A 22,441-nucleotide genomic window follows, 5' to 3' on the forward strand; every position below is an offset into this window, starting at 1 on the left:
GGAAACGGAGAGGGGACGCAAGCCCACGCGTGGAGGATGGGAGGCTCACCCCCCTCAGCGCCACATCGAGAGCCCACGGGGCCAATCTCCTCCCTACCTCCCAGCCGGAACAAATTAATCCTTCGCACACCAAACTGAGGGCCACATGGGGGAGTTTGGGGGAGCTCCACCCCATCGCCCTCCCTCCCCCACGCCACCCCCAAACCAGGCCGGATCCGGATCAGAGGCCCGCAGTGGGTGGAAAGGGAGGAGGCCCTCTCCTCCGCAGGCACCGGCCGGGGTGAAGAGCGGGCCCTACCTCAGGCAAGGCCCAGGCCTCGCTCGCTCGCGCTCTTTCTCACTCTCCCCTCTCAGGCTCTAGCCGCATGGCCCCCCTTCCTACGGCTGCTCCAAGCCCCGCCCCGGCCACGCTCCCAAATCGAGGCCCCGGCTCTGGCGCGGCCCACTAGGCCGCGAACCCAACCATAAACAAAACCTCCGCCGGCCGACTTGAGGCGGGGGCGCCAGGGCTCGCATGACTCGGGGGGGGGGGTGTACAGTGGGGGAACACACGGTGAGGGGGGGCCTACCGAGGGAGGGGGGATACGGCGGGGGCAGGGGAGAAAAGAGGGAGGGTAAAAGGGGGATCGCGGATTTAAAGGGGCCGCGGACAATACCCGGCCCCGCCGCGCTGCCGCTGCCGCCGCCGCCGCCGCCAACGCCGCTGCGCTCCCAACTTTACCTCAGTCTCCTCCACACTGACACCCCGGGCCGCGCCGCCCCTGTCACGTGATATAAGATTCCCTCTTCCCCACCCCCTCCCTCCTTTTCCCTCTCGCGCTCGCTCTCGCGCCTTCCCCCGCCCACTTGCCTTCCTGCGTCCCCCAGCGCGTGACGCTAAAAGGGGCGCGCACGCAAGCGTGCGCGTGCCGTCTCGCCACGAGACACCTCTTTCCGGCTCCGCGAGTCCGCCCCGCCTCCTTCACGGCGGCTCTGCCTCCACCACGTGACGCACGGATGGCCGCCGCTTCCTCTTACTGTCGTAGTTCCGCGTCTCAGCGCTCGACGCTCTTAGGTGCCATTGCCTGCCTGAGTCACGTGTCAGGGGGAAGCTGGAAGGCGTCGTTCTCCTTTCCCAGCCCCCCTGCCCGTCCGCCATGTTTTCAGGCCGGGTCTGGCTTGGTCTTCCCCCATAAGGAAATGGCCGGGGAGCTCCAGGGGAGCCAGGCGCCGTCGCTTCGGCGGAGCCTGGGCTGACCAGCCAGGACAGCGGGGTAAGCCCGAACAATTCTGCGCGAGATAGGGAGGCCATGGCGTCCGGCAGTAACTGGCTATCCGGGGTGAATGTCGTGCTGGTGATGGCCTACGGGAGCCTGGTGAGGAGATTCCCCCACCCCATTCCTGCTGTCGCATCTTACCCAGTAGAGACGCTCCTTTTGAGCTGTACCCCGTCTGCATTCTCCACCCACTCACCTGCGCCTATCTGGGCTTTGACTCCTTATTCCAGGAGTAGGTGGGAGTTTAAGTCATCTACTCGGGCCGACCCGCCCTCGTTTGCCTAGAACCCTCCCTCTAACGCTAGAGCACAGACCCCACGCCTCCCTGCTACTGGCTTCTTAGATCCACCCCCATCATAATGGCCTTGCTTTGCCCCAAGTTTTACCCTGAAACATTCCTGAGAGCCGGAATCTGGGGATGTGGAATGAAGGCATGCTTTAAAAAAAAAAAAAAAGAAAGAAACTGTCTTTTTATTAAAGGATTTTTACATCTTTTTGGACAGGTGTTTGTACTGCTATTTATTTTTGTGAAGAGGCAAATCATGCGCTTTGCAATGAAATCTCGAAGGGGACCTCATGTCCCTGTGGGACACAATGCCCCCAAGGTAGGTCCTTAGGGCACAAGTTAAACATACTTCTCCAGATCTTTTAGGGTCAAGAATGAGATTTTCTCTGCCTTTAGTGATGACTTGAATTCTCATGTTTCTTTGCGTGCACTTGTCCTTGTACTTACTAAGTTGAGCAGGCACTGTGCGCTTTGGGACTTGACCTGCTCAGTGCTGTGACAAGCATGTGGCTCACCCTGAAACTTCTTTTTTTGTATCTGCAGAATGAAGAGCTTGAGTCGAAGTTCCCAACTGTTTGTAGTAAAATATTTCCCAGCTCATCTTAAACTACCCAGTGTAGTTTAAACTCTATAAAAAGTTTGATTAGGATGGGGTTGATATCATTAAAGTTAACCCAAGAACAATGAGAAGGCTTACCTTTACATAACTTTAGATTTAAGAGGAGCTCCATAAATCATCTAATTCCACCATTCATGTTACCAACAAGCCCAAGAAAAGGAAGCAGTTTACTAGAAGACATATAGGAAGTGAATAACCCAGTGGTCTTTTATCTTTGTACTTTCTCCTTAGGTGATTGTCTTCCTTTCCTTGGCTTTAGCTACAGATGAAATTTTATCTCTATCCTAGAACTCTTTCCTGAGTTCCTTACATGTATTGCCAACTGACTACCTGATATTTCCACTTAGATTTCTAGTAGACATCTCAAACCCAACATATGTGAATCAGAATTATTGATACCCTACTGCCACCCTCATTCTGCTTCCTTAGTCTTTCGCTTCTAAGTAAAAGACACCTGCTTCTCTTACCAACCCCCTTTTGTGTGGCTCTCCCCAGATCACTGGGACCCAGCTCCACTGGCTGAATTTTCCACCCTTTTTGCTCCCGTGATCTGGAATGGTCTTCACTTGGCTAGCTCATTTATTCTTTTGATCTTAGCTTAAATGTTACTTCCAAAAAAGGAATGTTTATTACCTATTTTAAAGTAGGTTCCCCCTCTGTTTATTTTCACATGGTACCCTGATTTTTTCTTCATAGCATTTACCATAATTTTTCTGTTATGTTTGTCCATTTGTTTAAAACATGCCTCTCTCTTCCGCTAGACCGTAAGCTTCAAGAATGCAGGCACCATGCCAGTTTTCTTCATGACTGTAAAGCCAGGACCTACACATAGTAGGTACTCAGTAATTTCTTGTTGAATGAAAAACAGGTTAGTGCCAGGGCCTACACATAGCAGGTACTCTGTAATTTGTTGCTGAATGAAAAACAGGTTAGTTGTAGAGCTAGAGCTCATGACTCCCTCAACTCCTAGAGCGCTGTACTTTCATTAACCAGTGCTATTAACCTTACCTTCTTTGTTCTTTGCTGACATAGTACATGGAAAGGCTCTAGGAGGATGTCCTGGCTTGAAACCTTAACAGTCCTGCCTGCCTCATGAGAGAGACATAGGGTTAGTTTCTAGCACATCATGAACCAATCAATACTTTGGCTATTCAGGGGTCCCTTGATCTAGTTGAAAGCAATATTCCTTTTGCTTAAAAATTTTTTTCTAAATTCTCAACCGTTGCTAGTGAAAGTATAAATTAGTAAAACCACTTTGGAAAATAACTGGTCATTGTCTGGTAAGATTGCACATGTACCTAATCCATGGTCCAGCAGTTTCTCTCCTACCACAGAGAAATTAAGTTTTGCTCATGTGTACCAAGAAACATGTACAAGATTATTTATAGTGGCATTGTTCATAATACTTGAAGAAGAAACAATTCAAATGTCCACTTTTCAATGATTATATAGGCTGAGTACAGTGGCTCACACCTGTAGTCCTAGCACTTTGGGAGGCTGAGGCCGGAAGATCATGTGAGCCCAGGTGTTACAGACTGCAGTGAGCTATGATTGCACTGATGCACTCCAGCATGGGCAAGAGCAAGACCTTGTTTCTAAAAAATAGGTAGTGGTATATTCATATTCTGGAATAGTGTAAAAAATGAAAAACTGAAGATAAATATATGGAGACAAATCCTCAAAATACTTTTGAATGAAAAAAATTGCAAACATGAATGAATCTCGAAAACATGCTGAGTGGGCTGGGCGTGGTAGCTCATGCCGGTAATCCCAGCACTTAGGGAGGCCGAGTTGGGCAGATAACACTTGAGGTCAGGAGTTCGAGACCAGACCAGCCAGCATGGTGAAACCCCATCTCTACTAAAAATACAAGAAAAAAATCCCAACTACTCGGGCCGCTGACGCAGGAGAATCCCTTGAACCCAGGTGGCAGAGGTTGTAGTGAGCTGAGATCAAACCACTGCACTCCAGCCTGGGTGACAGAGCGAGACTCTGTGTCACCAAAAACAAACAAAAAAACCATGCTGAGTGAAAAAAGCCAAAATGCCGTTCACAAAAGAATATGTACCATGTGCTTCCACCCCATTTATATGAAATTCTAGAACAGGCAGAACTGTAAAAGAGAGTACATCATGTTGCCTGGGCTGGGAGAGGGGAGATTTCCAGGTGATGAAAATATTCTTTATTTTGATTGACATGGTGGTGAAGGGGGTATGTTCATTTGTCAAACTCATCAATTTATATACATAAAATGAATGCATTTATTATACGTAAATTCAACTTCAATAAAATATATTTGAAAAATTTTGCCGGGTGCGGTGGCTCACGCCTGTAATCCCAGCACTTTGGGAGGCTGAGGCAGGTGGATCACCTGAGGTCAGGAGTTCAAGACCAGCCTGGCCAACACGGTGAAACCCCGACTCTACTAAAAATGCAAAAAAATTAGCTGGGCGTAGTGGTGTGTGCCTGTAATCCCAGCTACTCGGGAGGCTGAGGCAGGAGAATCACTTGAGCCCAGGCGGAGGTTGCAGTGAGCAGAGATCACACCATTGCACTCCAGCCTGGGTAACAGTGAGTCTCTGTCCCAAAAAAAAAAAAAAAAATTTAAGGCCAGGCGAGGTGGTTTACGCCTGTAATCCTGGCACTTTGGGAGGCCAAGGCAGGCTGATCATGTCAGCTCAGGAGTTCGAGACCAGCCTAGGCAATATGGGGAAACCCTGTCTCTATAAAAAGTTTAAAAACGGGCCAGGCGCAGTGGCTCACGCCTGTAATCCCAGCGCTTTGGGAGGCCGAGGCGAGAAGATCACAAGGTCAGGAGTTCGAGACCAGCCTGGTGAGCATGGTGAGATCCCATCTCTACGAAAAATACAAAAGTTAGCCTGGCATGGTGGCATGCGCCTGTAGTCCCAGCTACTTGGGAGGCTGAGGCAGGAGGGCAGGAGAATTGCTTGAACCCAGCAGGCAGAGGTTGCAATGAGCCAAGATCATGCCACTGCACTCCAGTCGGGGTGACAGAGCAAGACTCCATCTCAAAAAAGAAAATTTAATAATTAGCCATGCATGGTGGTGTGTGCCTGTAACCCCAGCTGCTCAGGAGGCTAAGGCAGAAGGATCACCTGAGCTCAGGAGGTGGAAGTTACAGTGAGCTGAGATTGTGCCATTGCAGTCCAGCCTGGGTGACAGAGTGTGACCCTGTCTCAAAAAAAAAATTTTTTTTTTAAAACAAGTTGCAGAGGGATTCTTAAAGTATTCTTCCATTTGTATCAAGTTGAAAACCAGGCAAAGCAAAGCATCTTTTTTAGGGTGACACGATAAAACAGTGAAGAAGTGTATGAGGATTGTTGACAAGGTTTGGGGTGGGGAGCATTCAATGAGGGATGGGCACACAAGACTTCAAAGTTAGTGGTAATGTTCCATTGCATAAACTGGATATTGGTTATAGGTGTTCATTATTATGATTTTTATAATTATTTAAAATGTACATCTGTTACCTGTATTTTGTGTATCTTATGTTTCACAATGGGAGTTTGTAAAAAGTTACAACAAAAAATTTATTTCCTGGGGCTCTGGTAACCCTCTTAGGTAAGAGAGATTAATATGAAACTGAAAATAGTAGTTGCTGTGGGGTAACTGAGAGGTGCTACCTTTAGTATCTTTTTTTTTTTTAGGAGACGTCTCGCTCTGTCCGCAGGCTGGAGTGCAGTGGCGCAATCTCGGCTCACTGCAAGCTCCGCCTCCCGGGTTCACGCCATTCTCCTGCCTCGGCCTCCTGAGTAGCTGGGACTACAGGCCCCCGCCACAACGCCCGGCTAATTTTTTGTATTTTTAGTTGAGACGGGGTTTCACCATGCTAGCCAGGATGGTCTCGATCTCCTGACCTCGTGATCCACCCGCCTCGGCCTCCCCAAGTGTTGGGATTACAGGCATGAGCCACAGCGCCTGGCCCCTTTACTATCTTTAAAATTTGTATACCATGAATTTCACTTGGCTATTTTAAAAAATATGTGTTAATTTTTTTTTAAAGTAGCTTCTAGCTAGGTGCGTACCTGTAATCCTAGCTGCTGAGAAGGCTGAGGCAAGAGAGGCTGGGCGCAATTGCTCACACCTATAATCCCAGCACTTTGGGAGGCCAAGGCAGGCGGATCACTTGAGGTCAGGAGTTTGAGACCAGCCTGGCCAACATGGTGAAACCCCTTCTCTACTAAGAATACAAAAATTAGCCAGACATGGTGGAACGCGCCTGTAATCCCAGCTACTATGGAGGCTGAGGCAGGAGAATTGCTTGAACCTGGGAGGCGGAGGTTGCAGTGAACTGAGATTGCGCCACTGCACTCCAGCCTGGGTGATAGAGCGAGACTGTGTCTCAAAAAAAAAAAAACAAATTGGAAATAATGTTGATGCTGTATAGCTTGAAGGATTTCTGGCACAAGTTAAAAGTTCTAGCTTAGAGATGTGCAGCTTGGAGAGGTTATTGGAAAACCCAATCACATTCTTTCCTAAATTCTTACCTCTTATCTGGTAATTTTATTAACTATGTGAGCATCTACTCTATTTCCGTTGTCTTAGTTGTTCATTAACTCTACCCCATTTTCACATTGGTGGAAAGCAGAGTACAGGGTAAATGATTGTGTATTCTTTCTTTATGTGAACAGGACTTGAAAGAGGAGATTGATATTCGACTCTCCAGGGTTCAGGATATCAAGTATGAGCCCCAGCTCCTTGCAGATGATGATGCTAGACTACTACAACTGGAAACCCAGGGAAATCAAAGTATGTGGCAAGCTGTTGGAATGCTTCAGTGAGGAGTCCTACAAGTCCAGAATTCCTTTTCTCTCAGAGTTGTCAAAAGCTGCTGGCAAAGCCTTAGTTATTCCTGTTATTGGATATATGTTAGATGCAGAGCCCATTTATTAGCTTGCTGGAGTTTGGGGAATTTTTTTTTTTCTTTTTTGAGATGGAGTTTTGCTCTTGTTGCCCAGGCTGGAGTGCAATGGTGCAATCTCCGCTCACTGCAACCTCCACCCCCTGGTTCAAGCAATTCTTCTGCCTCAGCCTCCTGAGTAGCTGGGATTACAGGCATGCGCCACCATGCCTGGCTAATTTTGTGTTTTTACTAGAGACAGGGTTTCTCCATGTTGGTCAGGCTGGTCTCAAACTCCTGACCTCAGGTGATCCGCCCACCTCAGCCTCTGAAAGTGCTGGGATTACAGGCGTGAGCCACCACGCCCAGCCTGGGGAATCTTTTTAGGTTTATGCCTAATACCAGTCTTTTCCTCAACAGGTTGCTACAACTATCTGTATAGGATGAAAGCTCTGGATGCCATTCGTACCTCTGGTAAGGGCTACCTGACAGGGTCCATTCTAGGATCCTGAAAGCCCACCTAGGAAACAGAGTAATGAACCCACTTTGTATGTTAGGATTTGTCCTTTCTGCACATCCCTGGCTAGTAGGAAATTCTAGAGTTTTGAAAGTACTGGATTAGAGATTTTGCTGAAGGAAATGATATAAGCAGGTTATTTTCCAAAGAGTCTGGGTGTTTTGTTTTTTAAAGTTCTTCTCTTGAGACCTTTAGTTTCATGACGTAGATGGTGGTAATTTGCTTGTTTTTCCACAAAGGACAGGTGGCACCTGCTTTTTCACTAAGCCCAAGATAGATTGTTCTTGAATTTTTTCCATTCTGTCAACACTTGTCGTATATGCTCTATCTCTATGAAAACAGTTTATATCTTAAACCTAGGATGGATGGGTAAGCAGAATGGTAAAATGTGTGATGACACTATCATGTGTCATTGATGTAGCTTAAAATTGTGGTGTTACCACCAAATGACCACTCAGGCACAGCTTTATACCTTTGGTCTCAATCAGAATCTCCCTCTAACTCAACTCGCTCATTTCATTAGACCTATTTCTTTTTATTTTTGAGACGGAGTCTTGCTCTGTTGCCCAGGCTGGAGTGCAGTAGCACGATCTTGGCTCACCACAACCTCCACCTCCTGGGTTCAAGCGGTTCTCCTGCCTCAGCCTCCCGAGTAGCTGGGATTACAGGTACCTACCACCATGCCTGGTTAATTTTTGTATTTTTAATAGGAACAGGGTCTCACCACGTTGGCCAGGCTGGTCTCAAACTCCTGACCTCAGGTGATCTGCCTGCCCCGGCCTCCCAAATTGCTGGAATTACAGGCGTGAGCCATTGCGCCCAGCTTCATTAGACCTATTTCTAAGTTTGGGGAATTAACTAGAAAGACTAAAGAATGGGCCAGGCGCAGTGGCTCATGCCTGTAATCCCAACACTTTGGGAGGGCGAGGCAGACAGATCACATGAGGCCAGGAGTTCAAGACCAACCTAGCCAACAAGGTGAAACCCTTTTGTATTTTTGTCTCTACTAAAAATACAAAAATAAGCCTGGCATGGTGGTGCACATCTGTAATCCCAGCTAATCAGGAGGCTGAGACTAGAGAATTGCTCGAACCTAGGAGGTGGAGGTTGCAGTGAGCCAAGATCACCGCCATTGCAGTCCAGCCTGGGTGACAGAGCAAGACTCCATCTCAAAAAAAAGACTAAAGAATGAGAGAAGGGATATCATTGTGCTGTTTTCTCCACAGAGATCCCATTTCATTCTGAAGGCCGGCATCCCCGTTCCTTAATGGGCAAGAATTTCCGCTCCTACCTGCTGGATCTGCGAAACACTAGTACGCCTTTCAAGGGTGTACGCAAAGCCCTCATTGATACCCTTTTGGATGGCTATGAGACAGCCCGCTATGGGACAGGGGTAAGCCAGTTTTTTCTTCAGGGCACTAAAGAGATCCTTCAGACTGAGAGATCCTCACTCTTCCTTTCTCTTTCCTAAGGTCTTTGGCCAGAATGAGTACCTACGCTATCAGGAGGCCCTGAGTGAGCTGGCCACTGCGTGAGTTTGGAGGGGAACGTGTCAGAGGGAGCTGGTATAGTAGTGTTGGACTGTTCCCACAGTGCAGTGACCTTCATAAAGCAATATAAACAAAATTCATGATACCATAAGAGTTGTCAGGTTCTAGACTATTAGATCAGTCTCTTACATTAGAAAGCAGATGCGGCCGGGCGCGGTGGTTCACGCCTATAATCCCAGCACTTTGGGAGGCCGAGGCGGGTGGATCATCTGAGGTCGGGAATCCGAGACCAGCCTGACCAACATGGAGAAACCCCGTCTCTACTAAAAATACAAAATTAGCCGGGCGTGGTGGCGCATGCCTGTAATCCTAACTACTTGGGAGGCTGAGGCAGGAGAATCTCTTGAACCCAGGAGGCAGAGGTTGCAGTGAGCCGAGATCGTGCCATTATACTCCAGCCTGGGCAACAAAAGTGAAACTCCGTCTCAAAAAAAAAAAAAGAAGAAGAAAAGAAAGCAGATGCAACTATACAAGCTAGTAAAAGAAGTTTTTACTTTTGTGTGCATTTTTCTTGTCTTTTGTTTAGCCCAATAAGATGTCAAAATTGGTGTAGCCTAGCAAAGGGAATAGTTTTTCAGCACACACAGGGATTCCTTCTCTTCAGAGTCTCAGTGTCCTTTTTGTGTCTTGGCCCAATAAAAGTAAGAATTAAATAACATCTATTTTTGGCCAGGCGCAGTGGCTCACGCCTGTAATCCCAGCACTTTGGGAGGCCGAGGAGGGTGGATCACAAGGTCAGGAGTTCAAGACCAGCCTGGCCAACATGGTGAAACATCGTCTTTACTGAAAATACAAAAATTAGCTGGGCATGCTGGCGGGTGCCTGTAATACCAGCTACTCGGGAGGCTGAGGCAGGAATCACTTGAACCCGGGAGGTGGAGGTTGCAATGAGCCGATATCATGCCATTGCCCTCCAGCTGGGGCGACAAGAGCAAGACTGTCTCAAAAAAAAAATAAAAATAAAAAATAAAAATCTATTTTTAATACCACTTAAAGCATTAGTAACCGTGTCTGAAACAAAGGCTATCACTATAGAGTCAGCTGTTGAGCATTTGTGTCACAGGAGAGGATTCATGGCTTTTGTTTGGGAATGTTTTTAATACACACTAAACATAGTCTCGTATTTTCATGCAAATGTTAAAATCAAAGTTCTTGGCGAGAAAGGAAAGCCAATCTAGAATAAAAACTTAGGCCGGGCACAGTGGCTCACACCTGTAATCCCAACACTGGGAGGCCGAGGCAGTGGATCATCTGAGGTCAGGAGTTCAAGACCAGCTTAACCAACATGGTGAAACCCCATCTCTACAAAAATACAAAAATTAGCCGGGCATGATGGCGCGCGCACCTGTAATGCCAGCCACTCAGGAAGGTGAGGCAGGAGAATCGCTTGAACCTGGGACGTGGAGGTTGCAGTGAGCCAAGATCGCGCCATTACACTCCAGCCTGGGTGACAGAGTGAGACTCCATCTCAAACTAATAATAAAAAGTTGGTTACCAGCCATAAAAATAATCTCTTTTCTGCTATGTTGAATATTGCTCTTTCTCAAGAGCTTAGGGGGTATGTCTCTCCTGTCTGCTCTCTGTCCCTAAAAATGAGCTACTTTGTCTTAAAAGATGAAAGGTCCAAGGCCTGGAGCAGTGGCTCACGTCTATAATCCTAGCACTTTGGGAGGTCAAGGTGGGTGGATCACTTGAGGCCAGGAGTTGGAGACCAGCCTGGCCAACATGACAAAACCTCATCTCTACTAAAAATACAAAAATTAGCCTGGTGTGGTGGCACGTGCCTGTAATCCCAGCTACTCCAGAGGCTGAGGCAGGAGAATTGCTTGAACCCAGGAAGCAGAGGTTGCAGTGAGCTGAGATTGTGCCACTCCAGCGTGGGTGACAGAGCAAGAGCCTGTCTCAAAAAAAAAAAAGATGAAAAGTCCTAGTAAAAACTGCTTAGAAAGCCAGCTGCAGTGGCGAACTTGTAATCCCAACACTTCGAGAGGCTGAGATGGGTGGATTACTTGAGCCCAGGAGATTGAGACTGACCTGGGCATCATAGCGTAACCCTGTCTCTACTAAAAATACAAAAATTAGGCTGGGTGTGGTGGCTCACGCCTGTAATCCCAACACTTGGAGAGGCCGAGGCGGGCGGTTCATGAAATCAGGAGAGCGAGACCATCCTGGCTAACACGGTGAAAACCAGTCTCTACTAAAAATACAAAAAAAAAAATTAGCCGGGCGTGGTGGCGGGTGCCTGTAGTCCCAGCTACGTGGGAGGCTGGGGCAGGAGAATGGCATGAACCCAGGAGGCGGAGCTTGCAGTGAGCCAAGATCGAGCCACTGCACTCCATCCTGGGCAACAGAGCGAGACTCCATCTCAAAAAAAAATTAGCTGGGAGTGGTGGCGACCACCTGTAGTCCCAGCTACTGAGGAGCTGAGGTGCGTGTATCACTTGTGCCTGGGAGGCAGAGGTTGCAGTGAGCCAAGATCATGCCACTGCACTCTGACCTGGGCAACAGAGTGAGATACTGTCTCAAAAAAAAAAAAAAAAAAAAAAAAACTGCTTGGAGCACTAATGAAAATGAACATGTAGAAAGGCTGGAAAAGGGCATTTGTTCTAGAAGTCAGCAGAAGCCTGTTGAAAATTCACTTCCTTTGAAAGATAAATACTAGATGATTCCAGTTATATGAGATACCTAGGTAGTCAAACTCACAGACAGAAAGTAGAATGATGGTTGCAGGGGCTGGAGAGTGGGGAAAATAGGGAGTTGTTCAGTGGGTATAGTTTCAGTTTTGCAAGATGAAAATGTTCTGGAGGTTGGTTGCACAACACTGAATGTACTTTACTGAACCATACATTTAAAAATGCTTAAGATGGTAAATTTTATGTTACATGTATTTTACCACAATCTTTTTAAAATTATTTCTGAAGGCCAGGCATGGTGGCTCACGGCTGTAATCCCAGCACTTTGGGAGGCTGAGGCGGGTGGATCACCTGAGGTCAGAAGTTCAAGACCAGCCTGGCCAACATGGTGAAACCCCGTCTCTACTAAAAATAGAAAAATTAGTTGGGCATTGTGGTATGCACCTGCAATCCCCAGCTACTTGGGAGGCTGAGACAGGTCGCTTCAACCTAGGAGGCAGAGGTTGCAGTGAGCCAAGATTGTGCCACTGCACTGCAGCATGGGCAACAGAGAAAGACTCTTTCTCAAAAACAAAAAGTTATGTTTGATTTGTAGTTTTTAGGAATGTTTAATGGGTATAGTGAAAAGTATAGGCTTTGAAATCTGACAAACTTAGGTTTGAATCCCAGGTCTGTCACTTACTAGCTTTGTGATTTGTGACCTCATACAAGCTAATTATTGGACCCTTAGTTTCCCAATCTGCAAAACAAGGTGATAACCTATATAGGGGTTACCTGTCTCTCAAAAAAGAGCTTGAGCCAGAGGCAAGAACTCTGAGAAATTGGTTTCCCTGCTGCTAGTTGTATGAGTAGGTGTGTGTCAGGGCACCCAAACAGGGCCTTTATTCTGTCACCCAGGCTGGAGTGCTGCTACTTTTTTAGGGTGTGTGTGAGAGAGAGAGAGACAGGGTCTCGCTCTGTCACCCAGACTGGAGTGGCACAGTCATGGCTCACTGCAGCCTCGAATTCTGGGTTCAAGCGATCCTCCTGCCTCAGCCTCCTGAGGAACCAGGACTACAGGTGCTTGCTACCATACCTGGCTAATTTTTTGCAGAGATAGAGTCTCTCTTTGTTTCCCAGACTGGTCTCAAACTCCTGGGCTCAAGCGATCTCTGGCCTCTGGCCTCTGCCTCCTGAAGTGCTGGGATTACAGGTATAAGTGACCATGCCCAGCCTCTCTGCTACTTTTTTTTTTTTTTTTTTTTGAGATGGAGTCTTGCTCTGTCACCCAGGCTAAAGTGCAGTGGCGCAATCTTGGCTTGGAACCTCTGCCTCCTGGGTTCAAGTGATTCTCTTGCCTCAGCCTCCTGAGTAGCTGGGATTACAGGCACCCCCCACCACGCCCAGCTAATTTTTGTATTTTTAGTAGAGACGGGGTTTCACCATGTTGGCTAGGCTGGTCTCGAACTCCTGACCTCAAGCAGTCCACCTGCCTGGGCCTCCCAAAGTGCTGGGATTACAGGTGTGAGCCACCGCGCTCAGCCTCTCTGCTATTTTTAAGCTACTAGATGGGGTTTTAGTAACTAGTTTACAAAATAGGACAGATAGGACACAAATAACTAGTTGTGACTATTGTTGCATTTATGGCCCGGGATAAGCCCTGATTTCTTTGATTAGTCCTCATTCTGTCAATGACCTCCCCTCTCTGTTCTTCAGGGTTAAAGCACGAATTGGGAGCTCTCAGCGACACCACCAGTCAGCAGCCAAAGACCTAACTCAGTCCCCTGAGGTCTCCCCAACAACCATTCAGGTGACATACCTCCCCTCCAGTCAGAAGAGTAAACGTGCCAAGCACTTCCTTGAATTGAAGAGCTTTAAGGATAACTATAACACATTGGAGAGTACTCTGTGATGGAGCTGAAGGACTCTTGCCGTAGATTAAGCCAGTCAGTTGCAATGTGCAACACGGGCTGCTTGCCGGGCCGCCCTTGCAACATCTGGCTCAGCAGGCCCAGACTGTATCCATCCAAGTTCCCGTTGTATCCAGAGTTCTTAGAGCTTGTGTCTAAAGGGTAATTCCCCAACCCTTCCTTATGGGCATTTGTAGAACGTTAGCTAAGACTATTTTCCCCCAGTAGCGCTTTTTTCTGGATTTGCATTCAGGTGTTATTCTTGATGTTTCTGTCAAAGCTTCTTAAAAATCTTCACTTGGTTTCAGCCATAGTTCACCTTCCCTGTTCCAGGTTTATTTAATTCCAAAGGTGAGAGTTGGAGTGAGATGTCTTCCATATCTATACCTTTGTGCACAGTTGAATGGGAACTGTTTGGGTTTAGGGCATCTTAGAGTTGATTGATGGAAAAAGCAGACAGGAACTGGTGGGAGGTCAAGTGGGGAAGTTGGTGAATGTGGAATAACTTACCCTTGCGCTCCACTTAAACCAGATGTGTTGCAGCTTTCCTGACATGCAAGGATCTACTTTAATTCCACACTGTCATGAATAAATTGAATAAAAGGGAATGTTTTGGCACCTGATATAATCTGCCAGGCTATGTGACAGTAGGAAGGAATGGTTTCCCCTAACAAGCCAATGCACTGGTCTGACTTTATAAATTATTTAATAAAATGAACTATTATTAAATAAAACATATGAATCAGTCCTTTATAGTTGTCTTTTAATAAAACAGGCATTTGATAATGTTATCTGCACATTTCTAAGAGGGTATAGGGCATGAGGATTTGCCTCCAGAGAATTGGTGGGACTGTGTGCATACCCTGGACCTACGACCATACGGATACTCCTTGGGACCCTAGCACAAGAAATCCTAAAATCAGGACTGTGGCCCTTGCTCATAGATGCCTGTGTCACCAACAGAATGCTGCAGAACAAGGATTCTCTCAAGGTTTCTGGGGCAACAGGCCAGGTGGCCAATCAACTCCTAGGCCCAGGGTTATTGTTGGAGGTGTAAATGTTACTATGACTACTGAAACCTTGGTTACTGAACTAAACAGAAAGAAGAGTCTGTCAGTCTCCTCAGACTGTATCAAGCAAATCTATAGACATGTCTGTGGAAAAGATGACAAAAGTAGAAGAGGTATGCAGAGTTGGAAGGAGGGGCTGGGTTGAAGTTTGATGAGGTTTCCAGATCAATTTACTATAAGTGCACCTTTTACTGGGAAAGGCTTTTGATGTAACAAGGGTATAATGTAGTTAGTAACAGGAGTGGGAGGCTATGTGTAGTACATAGTAGGTATTCAAATATGTGTTCCATCCAACCCCTGCATGTTTTCTTTGATCCATTCTGAAAGTAGAGCTTTCCTCTCCCTATTTCCCCCTAGGAAATTGCTTTCTCAAAAAGGTCTATGTGGCTGGGCGCGGTGACTCACGCCTGTAATCCCATCACTTTGGGAGGCTGAGGCGGGTGGATCACCTGAGGTCAAGAGTTCGAGACCAGCCTGACCAACATGGAGAAACCCCGTCTCTACTAAAAAATAGAAAATTAGCCCGGCGTGGTGGTGCATTCCTGTAATTTCAGCTACTCGGAGGCAGAGGCAGGAGAATCGCTTGAACTCGGGAGGCGGAGATTGCAGTGAGCTGAGATCGCGCCACTGCACTCTGGCCTGGGCAACAAGAGCAAAACTCTGTTTCAAAAAAAAAAAAAAAAAAAAAAAGGTCTGTCTCTCATTAGAATAGAGGTTCTGGAGACTGAGGCAGATCAACAGAACTACCTTTTCTTGCAGAGTTTTCAAAGGGCCATGGGACTTAAGAAGACGGTCAACAGGTAATCTGCTTCTATCCCCTCCCTTTACCTTTCAGCTTGACCTTTCCACTCTGCTGTCCTCCCTGAGCCACTTCCCAACTCTGCTGCATCTCTTTAGGGGCTCATCAAGAAGGAAAACAGATGCAGAAGGGGTGAGAAGCAGCCTTGTCCTCAAAGCAAATGAGATCAGCCTCTTAGTGACCACTAGGTTAGGTGATACAGATTGGTTTTTATTTTCCCCTGCTTCTCATTCTCTGGAGAAAAATTGAAGCATGTTTTTGTTTTCTTTTTTTATCAAGAATTCAAGTATTTGTTGCCTGGCTTTGTATTAATTATGTGGTTGGTAGTGCAGTATTTGTTGAACCAGTGAATGAGAAGATTCACAAGACTGGGCTACGTATCCTTTTCACCCTGATGAGCTTTTGAAAAAACTAATGCAGCCGGGTGCGGTGGCTCACGCCTGTAATCCTAGCACTTTGGGAGGCCGAGGCGGGAGGATTCCCTGAGCTCAGGAGTTCAAGACCAGCCTGGGCAACATGGTGAAATCCTGTCTCTACTAAAATACAAAAGAAATTAGCCAGGCATGGCGGTGTGCGCCTGTAGTCTCAGCTACTTGGGAGGCTGAGGCAGGAGAATTGCTTGAACTTAGGAGGCGGAGGGTGCAGTGAGCCAAGATCACACCACTGCACTCCAGCACTCCAGCCTGGGTGACAGAGCAAGACTCTGTCTCTACAAAAAAAAAAAAAAAAACACTGATGCAAGCCTGGCATGGTGGTTCACACCTATAATCCCAGCACTTTGGGAGGCCGAGGCAGGGGGATTGCTTGAGCCCAGGAGCTCGAGACCAGCCTAGGCAACATAGGAAAACCCTGTCTCTACCAAAAAAATTAAAATTAGCCAGGTGTGGTGGTGCATGCCTGTAGTCTCAGCCACTCAGGAGACTGAAGCAGGAGGATCAGTTGAGCTCAGGTCAAGTGATGCCACCACTGCATTCCAGCCTGGGTGAGAGAGGAAAACCCTGTCTCAAAACAAAACAAAATGGGCTGGGCACATTGGCTCATGCCTGTAATCCCAGCACTTTGGGAAGCCAAGGCGGGTGGATTGCTTGAGCTCAGGAGTTCGAGACCAGCCTGGGCAACATGGCAAGACCCCCATCTCTACCAAAAAACTTAATTTAAATAAATAAATAAGCACTGATGCCTAGTTCTTAACCCTAGGAGTTTCTGGTTAAAGTGGTCTGAAATGGGATAGGAGAAGCCTTTTTTTTAAGGTTTCATGGGTTATATCCAGAGCTAGCAAGGATGTGAAGAAACAAGAACACATATGATTTTAATAGGAGTCTAGGTTGATACAGCCATGTTTACAAAGGCAGTTTGATAAAATATATCAATTTAAATTTACATATCCGTTGAACTGGCAAAAATAGGAATTTATCTTAAATATACATACTTGGAAAAGCACTAGAAGGTACATACACAAGAATGTTCATGACTATTGCTTATATTTATTTATTTACTTATTTATTGAGACGGAGTTTCGCTCTTGTTGCCCATGCTGGAGTGCAGTAGCACGATCTCAGCTCACTGTAACCTCCGCCTCCCGGGTCTAAGCAATTCTCCTGCCCCAGCCTCCCGAATAGTTGGGATTACAGGCGCCCGCCACCACACCTGGCTAATTTTTGTATTTTCAGTAGAGTCAGAGTTTCACCACGTTGGGGTTTCGCCATGTTGGCCAGGCTGTTCTTGAACCCCTGACCTCAAGTAATCCTCCTGTCTTGGCCTCCCAAAGTGCTGGAATTATAGGCGTGAGCCACCACACCCGGCCTGATTACATGTTTTTTAAAAAAGAAGATGTACTTCCCAGTTTATGATAGAAACATTTTCTGAAAACATTCACAAGTAGCTGGGTGTGGTGGCTCATACTTGTAATCCCAGCACTTTGAGAGACCAAGGCAGAGGATCACCTGAGCACAGGAGTTTGAGACCAGCCTGGGTAACATGGTGAGACTCTGTCTCTACAAAAAAAAACAAAAATTAGCCAGGCACACACACCTGTTGTCCCAGCTATTTAGACGGCTGAGGTAGAAGGATTGCTTGAGCCTAAGAGGTTGACATTGTAGTGAGCCATAATCACACACTGCACTCCAGCCTAGGCAACAGAATGAGACCCTGTCTCAAAAAAATATATATGCATAAGTTAGCTGGGCGTGGTGGCACACGCCTGTAATCCCAGCTACCCAGGAGGCTGAGGCAGAAGAATTGCTTGAACCTGGGAGGCAGAGGTTGCAGTAACCAGAGATCGCACCACTGCACTCCAGCCTGGGCGACAGAGCAAGACTCTGACTCGGAAAAAAAAAAAAGTAAAAACTACAGTCATTCCCAACAAAGTGTGTATATATATATATATATATATATATATATTTGCCCAGAGATAACAACTTTTTTTTTTTTTTTTTGAGGCAGAGTCTCCCTAAGACAGAGTCTTACTCCACCACCCAGGCTAGAGTGCAGTGGTGCGATGTCGGCTCACTGCAACCTCCATCTCCTGGGTTCAAGTGACTCTCGTGCCTCAGCCTCCTGGGGAGCTGGGATTACAGGTGTGTGGCACCACGCTCGGCTAATTTTTGTATTTTTAGTAGAGATGGGGTTTCACCACGTTGGCCAGACTGGTCTTGAACTCCTGGCCTCAAGTGATCCACCCACCTCAGCCTCCCAAAGTGCTGGGATTACAGGCATAAGCCATTGCACCCAGAAAGTTTTTAGTTTTCACTTAATGTATTTGTTTTCTTTCTTTCTTTTTTTTTTTTTTTTGAGATGGAGTCTTGCTCTGTCGCCCAGGCTGGAGTGCAGTGGCGCCATCTCGGTTCACTGCAAGCTCCGCCTCCTGGGTTCATGCCATTCTCCTGCCTCAGCCTCCCGAGTAGCTGGGACTACAGGCACCCGCCACTGCGCCCAGCTAATTTTTTTATATTTTTAGTAGAGACGGGGTTTCACGGTGTTAGTGAGGATGGTCTCCATCTCCTGACCTCGTGATCCGCCCACCTCGGCCTCCCAAAGTGCTGGGATTACAGGCGTGAGTCACCGCAGCTGGCCTCACTTAATGTATTTCTGTGTGGATTCAATTTTTTCAACATGTGGAAAATGTACTTTTGATTTTTTAAAAATGCCAACAGTAGATATATGTACATGCATGATGTATATTTATATTCTTTCTATATATTAAAAAACTTAAAACTGGCCTGGCATGGTGGCCCACTCCTGTAATCCCAGCACTTTGGGAGGCTGAGGCAGGCTGATCACTTGAGGTCAGGAGTTTGAGACCAGCCTGGCCAACATGGCAAAACCCGATCTCTACTAAAAATTTAAAAATTAGCAGCCAGGCGCTGTGGCTTACACCTGTAATCCCAGCACTTTGGGAGACTGAGACAGGTGGATTACATGAGGTCAGGAGTTCAAGACCAGCCTGGCCAACATGGTGAAACTCTGTCTCTACTAAAAATACAAAAATTAGCTGGGCGTGGTGGCACGCACCCATAATCTCAGCTACTCGGGAGTCTGAGGCAGGAGAATTGCTTGAGCCCGGGAGACAGAGGCTGTAATGAACCGAGATTGCGCCACTGTACTCCAGCCTGGCTGACAGAGCGAGACTCTGTCTCCAAAAAAAAAAAATTACCTGGGCGTGGTGGCTGGCGCCTGTAATCCCAGCTACTCAGGAGGATGAGGCATGAGAATTACTTGAACCTGGGAGGCAGAGGTTGCAGTGAGCCAAGATTGGGCCATTTTGCTCTGGCCTGGGCGACTGAGTGAGACTATTTCTCAAAAAAAAAAAAAAAAAAATTAAAACTTCAATGAAGATTCCAGTCTAGCCAGGGCTGAGAATCAGTAGTATGATGGAAGGGATATTAGCTTTAGAGAAATTGGATTTGGGGCCAGGCGAGGTGGCTCATACCTGTAATCCCAGCACTTTGGGATGCTGAGTCAGGCGGATCACCTGAGGTCAGGAGTTCGACACCAGCGTGGCCAACATGGTGAAACCTCGTCTCTACTAAAAATACAAAAATTAGCCAGGTGTGGTGGCACATGCCTATAGTCCCAGCGACTCAGGAGGCTGAGGCAGGAGGATCACTTGAACCCTGGAGGCGGAGATTGCAGTGAGCCAAGATTGTCTCACTGTACTCCAGCCTGGGTGACAGAGTGAGACTGTCTAAAAAAAAAAGAAGTTGGATTTGAGTCCCAGGTCTGCCATTAAGTGACCTTGAGCATCTCACAACTTTTAGTTTCCTTATCTGTATTATGTAAAAATTAATGCCTATGGGCCGGGTGCAGTGGCGCATGCTACTCGAGAGGCTGAGGCAGGAGAATCGCTTGAACCTGGGAGGTGGAGGTTGCAGTGAGCCAAGATCACGCCATTGCACTCCAGCCTGGGCAACAAGAGCAAAACTCTGTCTCAAAATAAATAAATAAATAAAATAACACCTATGCCACATAGTTATTGTAATGATTAAATGATATTATGTACTTAATACATACTAGGTTCTAAATTACCCTTTTAAGGATTTTACAGTCTTCTAACAGTGGGGCAGAGGTTCCAGGTGAAGAAACAGTCTTGGGCCAGGCGTGGTGGCTCACACCTGTAATCCCAGCACTCTGGGAAGCCGAGGCAGGTGGATCACCTGAGGTCAGGAGTTCAAGATCAGCTTGACCAACATGGAAACCCTATCTCTACTAAAGATACAAAAAATTAGCTGGGCATGGTGCCAGGCGCCTGTAATCCCAGCTACTTGGGAAGCTAACGCAGGGGAATTGCTTGAACCTGGGAGGCAGAGGTTGCAGTGAGCCGAGATTGCGCCACTGTACACCAGCCTGGGCAAAAAGAGTGAAACTCTGTCTCAAAAAAAAAAAAAGAAAAGAAAAGAAAAAAGAAACAGCCTCACTCTATGGGGTTTTTGTCTCTACTCCTAACTCTAACCCACCCATTCAACCCCCACCTCTGTACCTGGAGCAGGTGGCGAAATTCACATACTCACTGTCTGTGGCAAATGACATTAGGCCAGAGAAGAAACCCATATGCCACCCTAAGGATGCAGGACACCATGGTACAGGAATTGGCACTGGCCAAAAAGCAACTACTAATGGTGAGTTCTAGCAGGGCAACCTGAAGTCTCATTCACTACTGCTCTGTGCCTTTGCCCACTGAGTTTTCCAAGCTCTTAGTGTGTGTCATTGCACATTTATCTTGTTTGCCTCTAGGTTTTCAGCATTACACCAGAGCAACACAACTCTAACTCCATTGCCAAAACTCTTTTTCATTAAGTGATTCTTTGCATCCACCTTACAGGTGGCAGGCACATGTTAAAGTCCCAGAGTATACTCTAGTTCCTGCTCCTTTCATCTTGGTGAGACTCAAAACTGCCTCTTAGATTGGGTGTGGTGGCTCAGGCCTGTAATCCCAGCACTTTGGGGGGCCAAGATGGGCAGATCGCTTGAGCCCAGGAGTTCAAGACCAGCTTGACCAACATGCCAAAACCATGTCTCTACTAAAAACACAAAAATTGGCCGGGCATGGTGGCACTTGCCTATAATCCCAGCTACTTGGGAGGCCGAGGCATGAGAATCGCTTGAACCGAGGCAGAGGTTGCAGTGAGCTGAGATTGTGCCACTGCACTCCAGCCTGGGCTACAGATTAAGACTTAGTCTCAAAAAAAAAAAAAAAACTGCCTCTTAGTGTGTAGCACTTGCCTCTCGGTACCTGTCTCTCTCCCGGGGTCCCCACTTGGTGTCATGTAACCATCTTTGTATCCCAGTTACTTAGTAGAGTTCCTGTTTCATGGTCTGTTCTCAGCAAGTATTTACTGAACATAGGGCTTTGCCTGTGGAGAAAAAAATTGGATAGGCTTCCCTCCGCTGGTTCAGCCTCTCTGCTACCACCCAGCTTTATGTCACAGCTAAGTCCAGCTCCAAGAGAACACAAATAATGGGAAAGCAACTAGGAAGAAAGAATAAGAAAGGGTGGTAAACAGAGGCAAACAACACTCTATTCTGCCCTCTCCACCAGGTCCGTCAAGCTGCCCTGCACCAGCTGTTTGAAAAGGAGCATCAGCAGTACCAGCAGGAACTAAATCAGATGGGCAAAGCTTTTTATGTAGAGAGATTCTGATGGCATCCAAAACACTGTTCTTCCATTCTCAACATGCCTGCTAACCTAGCCTTCTAGAACACCTACCACCTTGAACCTCCTTCCCAAAACATACCTGGATCTTGCTATCTGCCAGGGACTTAAGACAGTGCTCCCACTCTCACTTCTCCACTCTCTTGTTAATCCTTTGCCGCTATTTGGGAAACATGAAACAACAGTAACAACAAGAGTGACGCCTTGTGGTCATAGTGGGATTTACTGTGTTGATGCAAGGGGGCAGGGGTGGGGAGGCGTGGACAATGCGAGTTGAGAACCCTGACTTGGTATAACAAATAAAGTTACTTCTTAAAGGCTCAAACTTAGACCACTGGGCTCATTCTTTCAGGTCTAAATCTTGATTTGTTTCAAAAGTGCTTGTTTTTCAGCTACTGTAATCTTAACTTCCTGGATTTCACTCGCCACCTCTCAGATATCACTTTCACTTATCTTTTATTTATATTTGGACAAATTGCTCTGAATGTGGCTATTAATCTACAGACACCGCAGTGCTTGAGTGAGGAGGCCTGCATTTTGGGTTTTGAGTCAGCTAGTTATTGTGAAACTTTGGACAAGTTTCTTTCCTCTGGGCCTGGATTCCCACCTATGCCAAGAAAGAGGATTCCAAACTTAAATGTCTCCAGGGGTCAGGCAGGTAATGTTACAGTTGTAAGGAAATAAGGAGTGGTGGGATTTGTAGGGGGCTGGAAAGAGCAGTCAAAATAAAGGCACTCAAAATTCTGAAAAATTCTGAAAAGTACTGATTGACCATGTGCATCGTATGAAGGCCATAGACAACTTTACTTACAA

General features: G+C 46.8%; 3 protein-coding genes across 54 annotated transcripts in view; 2 read left to right on the forward strand and 1 right to left on the reverse strand.

Annotated features, from left to right (window-relative positions):
* UBAP2L (ubiquitin associated protein 2 like) overlaps positions 1-1,617 on the reverse strand; it is a 51,443-nt gene extending 49,826 nt beyond the window's left edge. For 13 of the 48 annotated variants that reach the window (XM_054460761.2, XM_054460688.2, XM_054460741.2 and 10 more), the window contains exon 1: positions 657-790. The gene's annotated coding sequence lies outside the window, so the exon portion shown is untranslated. Of the gene's footprint in view, positions 1-298; positions 519-656; positions 857-1,452 lie in introns of those variants that run through there. The other 35 variants (XM_063661462.1, XM_063661285.1, XM_054460772.2 and 32 more) reach the window with 16 other exon arrangements.
* C1H1orf43 (chromosome 1 C1orf43 homolog) lies at positions 917-14,345 on the forward strand. Of its 5 annotated transcripts, none has more exons than XM_054460922.2 (7): positions 984-1,355; positions 1,760-1,861; positions 6,814-6,931; positions 7,443-7,496; positions 8,766-8,932; positions 9,012-9,070; positions 13,418-14,345. In XM_054460922.2, exons 1-7 carry the CDS (start codon positions 1,290-1,292, stop codon positions 13,611-13,613), a joined length of 762 nt encoding a protein of 253 aa, XP_054316897.1. In that variant the 5' UTR covers positions 984-1,289; the 3' UTR covers positions 13,614-14,345. The 5 variants fall into 5 exon arrangements, with proteins under 5 accessions (XP_054316913.1, XP_054316897.1, XP_054316929.1 ...); XM_054460954.2 differs by lacking the exon at positions 13,418-14,345 and adding an exon at positions 9,763-10,078 and having other exon boundaries at positions 1,224-1,355; XM_054460938.2 differs by lacking the exon at positions 1,760-1,861 and having other exon boundaries at positions 917-1,355.
* Positions 14,346-14,440: 95 nt separating this feature from the next.
* CFAP141 (cilia and flagella associated protein 141) lies at positions 14,441-21,953 on the forward strand. Its single transcript, XM_054460967.1, has 4 exons — positions 14,441-14,794; positions 15,441-15,481; positions 20,465-20,594; positions 21,515-21,953. The coding sequence occupies exons 1-4, from the start codon at positions 14,762-14,764 to the stop codon at positions 21,614-21,616; spliced, it is 306 nt and encodes a 101-aa protein (XP_054316942.1). The 5' UTR covers positions 14,441-14,761; the 3' UTR covers positions 21,617-21,953.
* Positions 21,954-22,441: the final 488 nt, after the last annotated feature.

Source organism: Pongo pygmaeus, chromosome 1 (assembly GCF_028885625.2).
Source record: "Pongo pygmaeus isolate AG05252 chromosome 1, NHGRI_mPonPyg2-v2.0_pri, whole genome shotgun sequence".
In the NCBI taxonomy this organism is placed as follows: Eukaryota; Metazoa; Chordata; class Mammalia; order Primates; family Hominidae; genus Pongo; species Pongo pygmaeus.

What these genes read in the sequence shown, in the direction of transcription:
- C1H1orf43 (XM_054460922.2), top strand. Translation starts at nt 1,290, where the DNA reads ATGGCGTCCGGCAGTAACTGGCTATCCGGGGTGAATGTCGTGCTGGTG. An exon ending in TGATGGCCTACGGGAGCCTG is followed by an intron (nt 1,356 to 1,759) that starts GTGAGGAGATTC and finishes CTTTTTGGACAG; the next exon opens with GTGTTTGTACTGCTATTTAT. An exon ending in CTGAGTGAGCTGGCCACTGC is followed by an intron (nt 9,071 to 13,417) that starts GTGAGTTTGGAG and finishes TCTGTTCTTCAG; the next exon opens with GGTTAAAGCACGAATTGGGA.
- CFAP141 (XM_054460967.1), top strand. Translation starts at nt 14,762, where the DNA reads ATGTCTGTGGAAAAGATGACAAAAGTAGAAGAG. An exon ending in AGATGACAAAAGTAGAAGAG is followed by an intron (nt 14,795 to 15,440) that starts GTATGCAGAGTT and finishes CTTTTCTTGCAG; the next exon opens with AGTTTTCAAAGGGCCATGGG. An exon ending in CCAAAAAGCAACTACTAATG is followed by an intron (nt 20,595 to 21,514) that starts GTGAGTTCTAGC and finishes CCTCTCCACCAG; the next exon opens with GTCCGTCAAGCTGCCCTGCA.